At 37.1% G+C, this 15,336-nt stretch overlaps 2 protein-coding genes across 3 annotated transcripts in view; both read left to right on the plus strand.

Moving 5' to 3' along the window:
* The window catches only part of LOC136264554 (periodic tryptophan protein 1 homolog), a 44,324-nt gene extending 40,221 nt beyond the window's left edge, over positions 1–4,103 (plus strand). Inside the window, exons 10-17 of the mRNA XM_066059324.1 lie at positions 2,355–2,416; positions 2,471–2,507; positions 2,567–2,641; positions 2,689–2,782; positions 2,830–2,909; positions 2,961–3,002; positions 3,049–3,210; positions 3,911–4,103. Of these exons, the coding sequence (XP_065915396.1) occupies positions 2,355–2,416; positions 2,471–2,507; positions 2,567–2,641; positions 2,689–2,782; positions 2,830–2,909; positions 2,961–3,002; positions 3,049–3,210; positions 3,911–4,060 (702 nt within the window). The 3' untranslated portion in view covers positions 4,061–4,103. The remainder of the gene's footprint in view (positions 1–2,354; positions 2,417–2,470; positions 2,508–2,566; positions 2,642–2,688; positions 2,783–2,829; positions 2,910–2,960; positions 3,003–3,048; positions 3,211–3,910) is intronic.
* Positions 4,104–4,194: 91 nt separating this feature from the next.
* LOC136264558 (DNA-binding protein SMUBP-2-like) overlaps positions 4,195–15,336 on the plus strand; it is a 42,553-nt gene continuing 31,411 nt past the window's right edge. For both annotated transcript variants that reach the window (XM_066059325.1, XM_066059326.1), the window contains exons 1-6: positions 4,195–4,549; positions 6,106–6,593; positions 7,337–7,408; positions 9,680–9,808; positions 12,483–12,569; positions 15,188–15,267. In XM_066059325.1, coding sequence (XP_065915397.1) covers positions 4,300–4,549; positions 6,106–6,593; positions 7,337–7,408; positions 9,680–9,808; positions 12,483–12,569; positions 15,188–15,267 — 1,106 coding nt within the window. In that variant the 5' untranslated portion in view covers positions 4,195–4,299. The remainder of the gene's footprint in view (positions 4,550–6,105; positions 6,594–7,336; positions 7,409–9,679; positions 9,809–12,482; positions 12,570–15,187; positions 15,268–15,336) is intronic.

The raw sequence follows: 15,336 nt of genomic DNA on the forward strand, positions 1-15,336 counted from the left end.
CTTACTTCTGGCTTCACGCCAATATTATGTTGGCGCCTAAACTTGTTGAACCTTTTATTTGACCTTGGAGTGGTCACGTGGTAGCAGCAGTCAGTCTCGTGACACTCCCAGAGAGATTATTGCCCCAAGTTAAACCTGTTTAACCTACATTTAAACCTGGATATATTGTTCCTGATATCTATAGTTGCAGTTAATTGCAAGACTGTCCCACTGCAACTATCCACAAAGCTACTAATGCACCCATGTGCTTAATAATTTTAGCCTTAAGGCATCTAGAATGAACAGATTTCAGTGAACGCATGTACATTGAGTGGGGGATCTTGCGAAACATTTGACAATGTGCTGCAATAACTCAAGTCGAGATTATTATTATTAGAGCTTTATTACAGTGGCCAACACTGAAGGTCTGACAGCAACATGTGTTGTAGCTTTTGGATTACCTAACCTAGTAGAGACATAAACATTACTTAACTCACGGTAGCGGAGATGATGCTTGGACTTAAGACATTCCAAATTAAGCAATGCAATGGAATTTTACTGTAGGTCAATGCAGGCAAGATACCAGTTTACCAATTCAACTTTTGTCAGCTTGCAAAAAAAAATTGTAACCGTGTTTGGATGTACACACTTATAAATAATCTGCACACAAAAAAAAAACAACTAAAAACAGCCTAGCTGTGAAAAAAGGTACAACTTTAAAAGCCTGGGTGAAAGAAGTTGTGACATCAGAGGTGATGTTAATGCTAACAAGTTTATTAGCATTGCAGCCATTGCTTGGCCGCCACCTTTGACCTCATATCCAGGCTTGTTAAGCCACACTTTTTTTTCACAGCTTGGCTGTTTTTGTGTGGATATCACTTCTTTTTGTAATCATAGCCAACCTATGGTTGGCCTTGATACTTTCTTTTACGTGAATTTTTTCCCCTTTGCTACAGGAATCATCGAAGACTTGAAAGAAGTTGTGACATCAGAGGTGGCAATGATGTTAATGCTAATAAGTTTTAATAAGTTTTAATAATTCCATTAGAATTTTATTAGCATTAACATCATTGCAGCTATTGCTTGGCTGCCACCTTTGACCTCATACCCAGGCTTGTTTAAGCCACACTTTTTTTTTACAGCTTGGCTGTTTTCGTGTGGATATCACTTCTTTTTGTAATCATACTTGATACTTTCTTTACGTGACTTTTTTTTCCCTTTACTACAGGAACCATCAAAGACTGCACAGCTATATGTATTTATGAAGAACTAAAATATAAGACAAATTTTGAAGGCGCAAAAATACAAATTAGGAATGGGAGATGCCCTACCCTGGGCCACAGCAGAAATGGTCATTTACTGTTCAAGCACTTTCGAGCTATGGATACATGAAAATGGCATTTTCTTGAGTCCGTAGAATGAGTATATCGTCCACCCGCACCGGCTGTACTTGGCTGCACGACACACTTGATATAATTATGCTATTTTCATAGTTTTTGTAATAGTCTAATAGAACACACATTTTTTTTCTGGGCACGCATACAGAATGTTCTAGAATTTTAACTGATAGATCTCTTTCTAGTGTACTAAACTAGAACTTTCTTTTACAAAGTAGAAATTAAGTGAGGTGAGCAACTGACAGCAGTGGCAGTTGTGGTAAAGGGCTTGGGTGTATAGATGTAAAGGTCCCTGGTTCGAAACCTGGAGGAATTTTTCAGACGTTTTTTGTACTAATTTTGTACTTCTCAGTGACTGTTCTATTAGAGCATCTCGATTGCACTTTTTTTCACATGTTTTGTTATGCTTTATATCTCCTTATCTAATACTCTCAGTTCCACGAAAGGTTTGCACTACAATGAATGATTTTCAAGTTATTCCGTCAAGCGGATTGCCCTGTAGGCATGACAACAAACTGCTTTTACATTTTCAAAATCCAGTGTTCTTAGTGTTCTTAGTTCGATCTGTATGAAAACTGGGCTGTAAATGTGCTGTACTATACTCTTAATGCCCTCATTTCAAGTCAATCGACTAAAGCATGTGCGAGTTATAGTGAGTCAAGCAGAAGATGAAGAAAAATACGAAGAAAATCAAACGAACTTTGAATGTGCATATCTCAGTGATGGCTAGGCAGATTCAACTCAAAGTTGAAATAGGAGGTACCCTATCCTGAAGGAGTTTCTGCAGCAAAACTGGTTAATTTCCGTTTAGGCACTATCGAGCTGCGATGGCATGAAAACAGTGTTTTTCTTGGTTCCTGTAAAATACACACTTGTCTGTCATGCATTCGCACTAGCTGTATACTTGGCCGCATGACACATGATATGATATGCTGGTTTTATCTCATTATGCCATGGCCAATATGTTTATTTTGTTAGGTCCAGTCACTTAACTGGCATCATTATGAACCACAACTACTGGCCACAGGGTCATATGACAAGTAAACTTAACATCATTTGTGTGATCCATAATGTTATTGTAATTGTTTGTGTAGAGTTGTCAGGTTGTTTGACTGTAGTGCAGACATAATGGTAAGTCTTGTTTACTTGTGTAACTTCTGTGTGATTTAAATTCTAAACTTTGTATGTAGAGCTGTATTCAATGGAAGCTCAGTGGTGAAGTTGAAAAGGTTTTGTGGAACCATTTTTTTCCAAATAACTTACTAGTAAGTAGATAAGCATATTTGTATCTCCTAGATGTGTTTTGCCACAGGCCAGTACAGAAGATGGTATGATTTATAGTATGGATAGAACACAGCCAGATGTTAAACTTTTCACAATCAATGCTCATGATTCTTCAGTGTCTGGTAACACTAACCAACAACTGTCAAACACACTATGTTTTTTCCCTTAGATTTCTCCCTCAGTTGTCACTTACCAGGATTGCTAGCTACAGTTTCCCATGACAAGTCCTTAAAATGCTGGGATATAAAAGTAATAAATTTTGCAATCTTGGATCGCAATACGTTATCCGTTTTCTTGTAGGACAACAAGCCAGTGTTTCTATACACCAAAGATCTACACATGGTATTATAGTTCTACTTGTGTAATAATAGTTTGCTAATATTTAAAGGGTACATTATACTGCTGTGCTTTCTGTGTGGATGCTGCACACACCCTGGTGGTGGGTGGGGCTTCTGGTGAAACAAGACTCATCAATTTGCAGAGAGTACAGCCAGTTAAAAACCACTTCTCTGGACGGGATCTACTTCAACCACAGATTAGTAGTGCAGCAGTGAGTTGACACCACAGTATGGGTCTAACTGCGTGTATACAGTGGAAACAAACTAATATTATTGGGGAAGGGGTTTTGTATAGCTAACAGTACTGTATATAAGCAGCAATTTACAGAGCTATGTTACTCTAATAGAGCATATATCTGTTGACAGAATACTCTAATAATTAAGCAGTCATTTTTGTTTGGGTAATTGGCATTTGGGTAATGAACCCTGGCTGCTCTGGATAGTATAGACCATGTGTGATCTAGGGCATGGAACTATAAAAGTTATTACGTGCACACAATAAGATAGGGGCAAAAAGGTATGCATGTACTGCTATAATGCTAATGCAGAAGATGGGTATATATTGTTATTATAAAGGTTGAGGGATGAATTTTGCAAGTAATGATACTGTACAGCTGTGTAAAAAGTGAAAATATAATTGTGAATGTTTGAGATTTATACAAGTATAGCTATTAAGTATTTTCTAAATTTCATGGATTTAATAAATGCAAACATTTGCCCTTCGAAAAATTCTACCGTGGCAAGTTGTAATTATATAAAGACAGTTTTGCAATAGATTACTAGTACTTGTGAAATCTGAAACCACAATAATTTTCTGCTAGACCATGCCTGAGATTGCACATGGTCTTGCATTGTATAAGTGTAAAGTGTTACTATAGTGTCAAGTAGGTACAAATTCTGTATATCACACAGGAAAGTACTAGAAATCTCACTGGATTGCTACTAGAAGATGATGTCTCAATGGACTCTACAGAAGACCAATTACTGCAGGGGAGTTTAGTTCCCAAAGTTAAAACCTCTCACAAGAAAAAGAAGCACAAGAGATCTAGAGCACATCAGTAAACATTGTTTTAATGCATTATTCAATCCATATTGTAATACAACACTTTTTTTTTTGTTGGTCATAGATAAAGGGTATGGCATAGGTATGGGTAGTTATGCATGGGCGGTCCTGGCGCATTAGGCTTGCAAAACAATTGATTGTGGTATCCAGTGACTCGACAGTACGAGGTTTCATGGTCAAAGGGTTCTGTAGTAACTTGCTTTGGACCAAAATAAATGACCAGACTTAAGTGTTTACGATGGATGAATTTATCGACAAAACTGAGGGATTACTTCGCCTAGAAAGAAAGGCAGAAATGGAGCAATATGAGGAATTGTTATTAACAGAGATGGTACATAATGCTAAAAGTTTGGAATCAAAGGGATTGTGCTTAGCAAAGCTGTTAGTTTCCCATCACTGTACGGGTTTATACGGCAGGAGAATCGTCACTTTTAAAGCTGGAGGCATGAAATATGCCAAAGTCTTACCGTGCAACCGTTTCACTGCAGGTTTGTATGTATTAGTATATTCGGTATTGAACATTCCAAATAGCATTTGTGAATGCATCAAGTAAATTTCAGGAATAAAACACGTTTTAGAAATCCCGAGAACAAGTTCTTGAAGTTAATTTGTCCTTCAATATCTCAACTTTCATACATTGATTTCACATATTCATATCTTTGGAATGGTTGGTCCTGTCAACAAAAACTAAAAGGCATCTGGCTGTAAATGTAACAATCTGTTGAACTTTATTTCAAGTCTGTGCACTATAGCATATGAAAGTTGTTGCCATTTGTATTTTGATAAAAAATTCAATAAAAATATGTACGCAGTCAAAATTTTACATGATGCCTTCAATTTTTACATTAAAATTGCAGCAAAACTTAATACTATGTAGCTAATGCCTTGTGTGGTGATTTTAATAATAAAAGAAAAAAAATATTGGGTGTGAATAATTCCTGATTTTTACATGATGCGTTCACATTTAGCAAAATGCAGCATTTAAAGAAAAATAAAGCCTTAACGCTCAAACTGTGGACAGAGAGATTAAAAAGAGGTACATTGTTCTCTGTTTTAATTTCTTGTCCACTGTTTACTCTCGGCTGTAATGCACCGTAAGCCCCTACCAGACACAGACCAATACTGGCTGTGTGCAGGGATTTGACAAATAGCAAAAGCCCCACTACTGTCTAATCCTCTACTGATCCCCCACTACCACAATTTAATAACAATTCACCTCATGTGTACAAGCATGTGTGGGCTGTGGCCTGCAAACAAGCTTGTAATCATGTATCAATTTAAAGCTTGGAGTCTAAAGCCTCAATATTGGAGGAAAATTTGTTTGTGAATCTTGTACTGGGGGTACCAATGATAGGCTAGATGCATAAAATTTCCATTTTTTAATTGCGTACTAGTAAGCACATGTGTCAGTGGGCTATCAGGTTCACATTTTGTGTTATTCCTGCAATGTACAGCTGTACAAGATGAAAGCACAAGCTTGTTAGGCAGTTTGCTATGGCTGTATCTATAAATTATAGCTTGAAAAGCTGCCAATCTCATAATGGATTTCCTGCTAGCATGCCTGAGAGGAGTATGGGAATGGCCTAAGCCTATACTATATAATAATCTGTGACTAGTCAGTAATAGTCAAATTAGTTCTACACTTCTAATACAGTATATGGTAGTACTAGTACTATACAGTAAGGACCCAGTGCACCTACATAATGCTGTTGCTAAAAACCAGTGATAGAAGCATTCTCCATGGCAAGAAGCACGTACCTTTACAGAAGAATCTTGGTGAGTCTAACAAAGTCATAAACAAGAAAATCTATCCAGAAAAGTATCTAAAGCAGTCACCTTCGGGCCAAGAATATTTCAAATTGGCCTTTATAGTGAAGTGGCTGCCTAATTCAATGTCTTCATAAAACAGCCATAGGCCTCAAATGTTTATACAAAGGTTCCAGCCTGAGCACAGTGGGAAAGGGATATATACATTGTGTTGTATACACCATAATATTATGCATGCAGTAAATAGCTTAGTAAAATTTATATGAAATTTGTGCAGGTGATATAGTTGGTGTATATGCTAGTAACAGACCTGTAAAGAATGATCAGTCTGGCCACAATGTAACTGGAACTGTTTCTCACATTAGTCAACATTCAGTCAGTGTTGCTATTGATAGTCACTTAGACCATCTAAACTTCACTGTGTATGGCAACCACTTGAAGCTTGTCAAGCTCGCCAATAATGTCACTTACAGAAGACTGAATAATTGTCTCAAGTGTTTGAAGGATGCTAGTGGTTTGCCAAGGAAATTGTTCGGTGAAGAACCATTGTTACCAGTTAGAGTCACTACTGGTGAGGTTGGAGATGTCAATTGTGCTTGTGTTGGTGTTAATTTTTATAATTCTAACTTAAATCATTGTCAACGTGAGGCGGTATTGTTTGCCTTATCAAGACGTGACGTAGCTATTGTTCATGGACCTCCAGGAACCGGAAAAACCACTACTTTAATTGAAATCATCTTAAAACATGTTGTATCGGGTTGCAAGGTACACTGTACTGTGTGTTATGTGTTAATATAAATATTATGTATCTACTCTCTATAACATACAGTAAATTGTTTGCTGCATACACCCCTGTAATTGTCATCGTTATTGTGATACAGTATGAATTTCATAATTCATTAAATGCATTGCATAATTCATTAATTACATTGCATAATTCATGTAATTCTATGCAATGTGTAACTCACATAGTATACCCAGAAGAGTCACATAGTATACCCAGAAGAGTATCTTCTCAACTGTTTTAAAGTCTCTAACGTAAGTTCTTCAGAGAAAGCCTCAAGGCTTGCCTTCATTTTTGTTAACATTAGGACAGGACATTTCCTCTACCATTTTTTGGTTGTTTTATCTAGCCCATTGTGAAAGACATTGACAAAGACATTGACTATGTCATCGAAACTTGCTTCACCCATATTTCAAGTAAAAACTGCCTCAAATGAAAGCTTGCCTACCTGGAAGGATTTCTCATATACTGTACAGGCTGCTTTTAACATAAACCATTTTGCTCATGTGGGTGTGGAAAGAGAAACAAACAAACACATACCACACACACACACACGCGCGCGCGCGCGCACACACCAGAAAAACAGTTTCAGGATACCAGGAACACACCTGGTTAAGTTTATATACTGCATAATATATGTACAATTTTGTTGAGGTATTTTTGCAGATTGATGAATTCTGGATTTTTGTAAAACAGTATGATAATGTATATTGTGTTTCTGTAGGTACTTGCTTGTGCTCCATCTAATATAGCAGTTGACAACATGGTGGAGAGACTGCAGAAGCAGAAAGTTAAGGTATATATGGATGTATGAATGTTACTAATGCATGAAAAAAATCCTGTTGGTGCGGCATCAACATTCAGTGTGTAGAGAAACTACGGGGGAGTGTCGAGAGGCTAATACAGTGCTATTAGGCAAAGCCAAGTTGCCTTGAGACACCTGTCGAGACTTTTTGTTTTTTTTCCCACACACTCAAGCATATACGATACTGTATGCGGTACTAGTGTTTTATTGTACTTTTGGTCTTCTTGCTTGGAGCGTTCATCTCGCGTGCCCATCAATTTTCAGAAACTACATTATCAGTATGTCCATATGTTGTAGTTAAAGCACCGCCACGCGTGTGTACGGAAAATACAGTACTAGGGTGTGTGTCAAGAGGCTAATACAGTAGGAAGCGAAGCCGAGTGCTGTATTTGCCTCAAGACAACCCCCGAGTGCTGTATTTTTCGTACATACAAGCAAGGCAGTGCTTTAAGTGTTGTATTCTACTTCCTGGTCGTCAGGCTTGGAGCGATATTCTCTATTACTCAAACCGCTGCAATTTTTGGTGATCAGGATATCAGTAGGTGTTCATATAATCTATTTCTAGTTGCAGAACGATCTAATAGGATTAGTTTGGCTAGTTTTAGTAGTTACTGTACAATGTCACACACGTGATCAATCGTGCTGTCTTAGTGGAGTCGTGTTTAAAAAGTTTCGTGATCAGACAATCAGTAAGTGTTTGTACAATCTATTCCTAGCCATAGAACGAACTCGTAGGATTAGTTTGGCTGGTTTTAGCGATTTACAGTGTGTTGTTTACATAACATTCCTTAAATACATTCTCCGCATAACTGTACTGTATTTGCCTATGTGTGCTGTATTTGCCCAATTAAGCACATAACTGTACTGTATTTTCCCAATTAGCTTCATAAGTGTACTGTATGACTCATACAGTACAGTTATGCTGTTGATTAGTCCTGTATGGACAATATGATACGCGCAAAGTACAATTTAACCTAGTTTGGCAATTTACAGTGTCATGCTCCTGATCAATTGCGCTGTCAGAGTGGGTTGTTTTTGTTACATTCCTTACATAACTATTCTGCATATTTACTATATTTGCCCAATTATGCTCTTAACCGTTAAACCCGCATAATCCAGAAAACTGGATTTAAACTTAATAAATACGCATGCTTTGCACAAAGTGCTGTAACTTTCAAAGCGTTCATCCTATGGCTATGCAATGTATGTCATTCTACTTGTGATGTAGCAAGGATTAAATTGAACGCTAATGGTGAGGCCAAAACTAGCCATGAAAATAACTTTTCGGTAAGGAAACACACAAACCCTTTGCATACCTTTATAAAATGGTCGATAACTCGATGGTAGTTGATCATATCACCTTGCAACAACTTCCATTCAATTCATCATGAAATGTTGCATGAGTATACCCACCATCAAAATTAAACACGTGACAAGAATTTAGAAACACGGACAAGCAACTCATCACTGTTCCCCACTTCATAACAAGCAAGCCACTGTAGTTACAGTGTTCATTTAACCTTCTCCACGTAGCCCAGTGAACTCATATTTAATTTATGTGCATTTGTAGGCTGTAAGAATTATGTTACCCCACCTAGTGTCACCATGTGTGCCCATATTGGGTAAACACGCATTTCCAAAAAGTTCTCTGTGGGTTTAAAGGTTACCTTGTTCCCAGGTGTGTAATCTGTATGCTGGTCACTGTACCTTGTAGAGATTGGGAGAATGGGCTGGAACACTGTAGCCTTAACACCTGACCCCTTTAGTTGTCACATGAGATCACGTGACCATCCAAGACTGGGTCATGGTAAATGTGTATCCCAACATTTATAAGGCTCTGGATGGTATATTTGGTGTTATGTCAACATACCCTTACCAGATGCCCTAACGTATCATAGAGCAACATTGCCATGGACACCTTCAAGTTAACCCTGTTTAACCTTTGGTTAAACTTGTATTGTGATACAGTTATGTGGCTAATTGGTACTGTATGGTAAATACAGTACACTGCTGCACTTTTGATCCTCCAGCTCAAAGTACATGTACAATATTTTGTAAAGTATGTGAGGGTGGTATGGGTACTCAAAAGTTCCCACCTGGTGCTTATCCATTGTGGGAACGTAACAGGTGAACATGGATAATTGTCATTTGTTTTGATTCTAAGTTGCATGTATTATGATATCCCTATAAACAGTTCTAAGTAAGGCAGAGCTGTATGTATGTAACTTTTAGCCTTTTGTTCAACTAATTGTGCTTGTGTAGGTTGTTAGGCTAGGTCATCCAGCTCGACTAGCACCATCAATACAGAACTGTTCACTGGATGCCATACTATCTAACACCGATGCTGGTGCTATCGTTAGAGATGTTCACACTGAGATAGATCAAATAATGGTAGGTGCATTATAGTAGTGTTGTAACGTATACAGTGTTAGTATGTCACTGCTCTGAGGACTATTCACTGTACATACTTGCTAATATGCTGCAGTACCTTTTCTGGCACATTCTATACCTACACTGTACCTCCAAACTCCATATTTCTTGTGCTAATACTGTAAATACCGTACTCTATACGCTTGTATACTGTCCATAGATTTTTTATAGTTAAAATATTACGCACCCAGTTAATACAAGTACCATATATGACCGTATAGAAGCCTGGGCGTTTATTTCCTATAAATCATTTTTGACCCGGCGTTTAAATGAGACCGGCGTTAATTTGGACCCGGGAATTTATTTCTTACTAGCCACTCATTGAGAATGACAGGTGCCAGTACAAGTACCTACGAAATACGAAATCCATAGCCCATCACGTACATAAACCCATTTGGACTCCTCTGCTGGGTGAAACATTGGAAGTCGGACAATGACCACGATAAATACGCTATGGCCATCACCAGAAGAGAAGGCATAGTCGAACAAGACAAAACATCATAAGACTGGTGACGAGACATCACTGTATAGTTAGCAGCTGACACGAGTTTAGAACCCCTTTCAATGCATATCATTAGCACCCCGGCGTTTAAATGAGCCCCAGCATTTATTATGACAGTCCCCTAGCTGTACCCAGCGTATAGTTGAGCCCCTGCGTGTATTTGAGCCTGGTTTTAATACGGTCATATACGGTACACAGAAAAATTTGGAATTTTCAACTAGAGTAGGGACCATAGCACATCGATAAAAAGTACTGAAACAAGCTGGAGTAGTGCACGATATTAAATCACAGTAAAACAATAAGAAGTGCCTTGAGCACAGTAGGGATATAACACTTCTTATTGTTTTACTGTGATTTAATATCGTGCACTACTCCAGCTTGTTTCAGTACTGTTTATCGATGTGCTATGGTCCCTACTCTAGTTGAAAATTACAAATTTTTCTGTGTACTTGTTTGTTAACATTTTTTGTAAATAATTATTATGACTGGTGAACCCACGCATACCGCATCTGAAATGACGCTGCGTGCCCCAATTATCGTCTGAAAAATGAAGTATCCATTATGCTTCGTTGTCAGCTATGTTCAACTCGTTACACAGCATTTCGAATCAAGAACTGTTTGAAAAGCACCTCTGCAATCCACGCATATCGAAAGGAATGGTGCTGCGCACCCCGGGTTATATCAATAATTATCGTCTGAAAAGTTAAGTATCCATTATGCTCATTGTCGGCTATGTTCAACCTGTTACACAGCAGTACGAATCAAGAACTGTTTGAAAAGCACCTCTGTTTTCAAAATAGCCACTATGACAAATACGGACGATTTCCGTTACGAAGGGAAGCTATCGCCAATGTACGTTGTTTGATGGTTTAGTCGGGTTCACTATGTCAAAAAATACACTTTTGCTCAAAGTTTATGGGGATTAGCAAACCTATACATTTTTGGAAAGCTTAGAGCATAAGGAATCTGAAAATCATTGTTTACATTTACACAGATTCCTACAAGGTCACCATTTTTAAATTTCTAAATGGCAGCCAATAAAGTAAGAAATTCCCGATATATCAATTTTAATTTGACAGAAAAGTTCATTAATAAACTCAACAAATTCTCTGGTGACATTTTTACATCTCTATTTATTAGAGGTGATAGTTAATCATAAATAATTAGAAGTTTTTACAAACGGAATAGAAGAGTGCCGATTGTGCTGCAATAACTCAAAATAGTTCTAAGCGAAAAGAATTGTGGAATATTCCAGATAAATCTAACGAGATCTATGTATAACTGGAGCAAAGTATAAGTTTGGCTTCCACTGAAACAGTTCAAGCCTAAAAACAGCAGAAAAATTGAGTTACTCTAATAGAGCAGCTACATGCTCTAATAAAGCAGTCAACTTTGAGTCCATATTGTTAATGTAGCAGTCACTTTTATGAAACTCCTAGCTAGTGTGCTTATGTTAGGCATAAATTTCAGGAGATTAGCTAATACTAGGTTTGAAAGAATAATTGTAGTTTGCATAAAATATTCTCTCTTAAAAGAGCTTTGTTAATTAGCAATTGGCAACTATGATTTCACCCTGACCAGATCCAAGAGCACTTTTGCATGTATCAGTTGGTGGCATGCATTGACACAGCTTCCTATGTCAAAGATAACTTTACTCAAAATTTATGGGCCTACACAATTATTATTAGAAAGCTCAGAGCATGGGTACTGATGACCTACATAATGTACATGTAGTGTGAACTTGGTGTAGCTACGTATTTGCAACAGGTGAGATGAACTTAGCTTAAGAAATCAAAATCAAGCCCATGGTGTTACAGTAGTTATGCTCAGCTGAAGGTATCATTTCAGTCAGTTAGTTGATTAGGTAGAAAATCCAGTTTAACAAAAAAATTAAATTCCTCATTGAAAGAGTTTGGGTTGCTCTGATGGCATGTTCAGCTTGATTATGCCTAACCAATACTGCCAATTAAAGGATTTGGATGGAAAATACAAGCCTTCATGATCAATCTCTATTACATGTATATAGTAGTAGTGTTACTGTATTGTCCGATTAAGTGTGCTAAAGATTCATGTAATTTTGAAGATTGATTATGATAGGATTTATTATAAATATATGTTATTTTTTTCATGCAGACCAAGTTACAGGAGGCACAAACCAATCGAAGACAGATGTGGAAAGAACTTAAGTTTCTAAAGAAAGAACTATACAGTAGAGAAGAAGTATGCTGTGTGTTGCAAAATCCATATAAGTACAACTTTTGATGGACAACGAAAATTTGACTGGTCGACATAGTTTAGATGTCATGAATCTTAGATACTCACTGTAGAAGCCATGGCATATTTGGAAAAGAATTATTTTTTTGACAGAATGCCATACACGTGTCTTGCCAAAATTTGTTCTTATACAAGAAATAGATTGTGACAGGCACCTGTGCATGTCCTGCATGTGTAGAACAACAGTATACTGCTCAACTAAATAAAAAAAATTCTACTAAAGTGTATGTCTAGAATGTTAGCTTATACAGTGTTCTATAACTATGCCTACATTCTACTGTAACATACTAATATACTGCTCTACAACTTACCTATTGTACCTATTGTCATCACCTTCCTTAAAAGCTGTAGCAAAGTGCCACTGTATGTACTCACTTTTATTGATTGTAAATTCAAAAGCACTGTAAAATGTTAAAACAGGTAGGTGTGGCATGTGTCTTTTTTGGTTCTGACGATTATCTTCAATTACATGGCCATCTTTTTAAGGAAACCGTACTGAGGCACCATACCGAAACATTGGTTTTCTGTATCAACGCTTTCCTTACAAAAGCACACCATATGACAGGGCATTTGGACATTTTGATGGATGGAAAATTCTACCAATCCTCACTTCATCAGCTTTTACGACTGAAGAATCAAAAATAAGATAACTGTATCCAAATGATTACTTTTGAGGCACTTTTCAGCTGATGAAAAAGCTGATGAATGTACTTCATTTGTCAAATTCAACTTTTCTTCAGTGAAAATGTCAGTATTTAGTTGATTTGAAGAACTTGTGCTTCCAGTGATACAAAAGTAGTGAAACAAATAATAGTATTACAGCATAGCTCTGTGATAAAATCCCTATACATTGGCATGTTTTATATCAATCAGTGCCAAATTAGGGATTTTCCCACCAAGCTATGCCGTAATATCATCTCTTGTTTCACCACTTTTTATCGCATGGATTGATCCCTACTTCATTTTTAAATAGTATACAGTATAGTAATTTTTGTTATAGCATACAGCTACAGTACATGTGTGACTGTTTTGTTAGGATGCCTGCTGTATTGGAGTATCTCGAGTCAGGGGGCATGTCACTATTTGTATTTTTACTATGCTAGCATTATAAACTCAGCTATACCAATAATAAGTGTGATTGAGAGTAAATAGATTGTTAAGAGGAGTGGTCTCCGCACTCAATCGTTATGAATCTAGCAAGATCATTAATGGGCATGGTCTTGAACCTGTTGTGAAGCTACAGGTATATAGCGAACGTAAGTACTTTAAACAATTTGTGGTGTCTAAACATGTTGCTCTTATATGGAGAATTGATGTGATTTCATTGCATGAAGAAGACAAAAGGAAAGACATGACTCAGAGGCTACACACTTGTCAGAACCCCAAAAGGCACATGCCACTGGTGAGTTTGTTATTGTGATGTAAAATGGTGTCTGTCACTGCTTTGTTTGGCTTCCAGCTTTGCGACTAGTCAGGCAGACAGGCTGGCAAACGAAAATTTAAAAATTCTACACTGTATATATCCTTGGCTGTCTGAAGTGTTTTCTGGCATTTAATGTTGTACATGTAGTTGATGTTAGATGTACTAATTTTATTTTGCAAAAAGTGATTTTTATCCTGCAAGATGTCTCTAGGATAGTTTTTAAAGGCAGAATTTTAAGCAGTGTGCATCATTTCTACAGTAGTGTAGATTCCCCTAAACACAATGTTGTCCCAATAAAATAATAGAATAATAGTTTAGGTGACATGCAATACTGTACCTTCATAAAAGAGTCATAATGTATTTAACTCTAACATTTGAACATCTTCTGTATGCGAGAAAACCAATGCAGTAATTTATTAAAGTGTTAATTTTTCGTAACAATACACTACTTCCTGAATATAGTGCAGGTGCAGAAACATTTAATTACACTCCTTTTGCACTTATTAACAAAGAAAGTGAAGTGCTGTAACCACATCCCTTAGTGATTTATCATGTGAGGAATTCCACCAGAGACCTGTTGCAAGCAAATGGCAATTTGATAAATACCTAATGAGATAAAGGTAAATTGTAGTACAGTAGGACCTCCATTATCCGAACACCTTTGTGTCAGCTAAATCACAAAATTGTTCAGATAAGTGAATTTCTTCGGATAACTGAAGCCCATACATTTATGTACAGAGCTCTGTTGAAATACTCTAATAGAACATACACCTGTGACACTGAAGCCCATACAGAGCTCTGTTGAAATACTCTAATAGAACATACACCTGTGACAAAATATTCTAATAAAACATACACCTGTTGACAAAATACCCTAATAGAACAGTCATCGCTACTGTTCGGATAATCGAAGTTCGGATAATCAAGGTCCTACTGTAGTACTCTAATAGAACAGTCACACATCGTAACTATAACTGTTGGTTGTGGTGCTCTTCACAATCTTACCATTCAATCACCTCAGTATTCAGGCCATATTTTTGTCTTAAGTAATGCTTGTGATGTGCATATACAGTATTTTTGATGTATGTATTAGTAGTACATTGTACTTTATGGGAGTTTAAGTATCTTACTATTGTTCTAGAAAGCTGTTAAAGATGTTTTGACCTCAGCTGATGTGGTATTGTCCACTAATGTAGGAGCATCATTGGATGGACCCATTGGGTGAGTTATAGTGACAATTAATTAATTAATTAATAACGTTTTAGTTTGGTGACTGTATCTACAGTGTAT

Source organism: Dysidea avara, chromosome 8 (genome assembly GCF_963678975.1).
Source record: "Dysidea avara chromosome 8, odDysAvar1.4, whole genome shotgun sequence".
NCBI lineage: Eukaryota > Metazoa > Porifera > Demospongiae > Dictyoceratida > Dysideidae > Dysidea > Dysidea avara.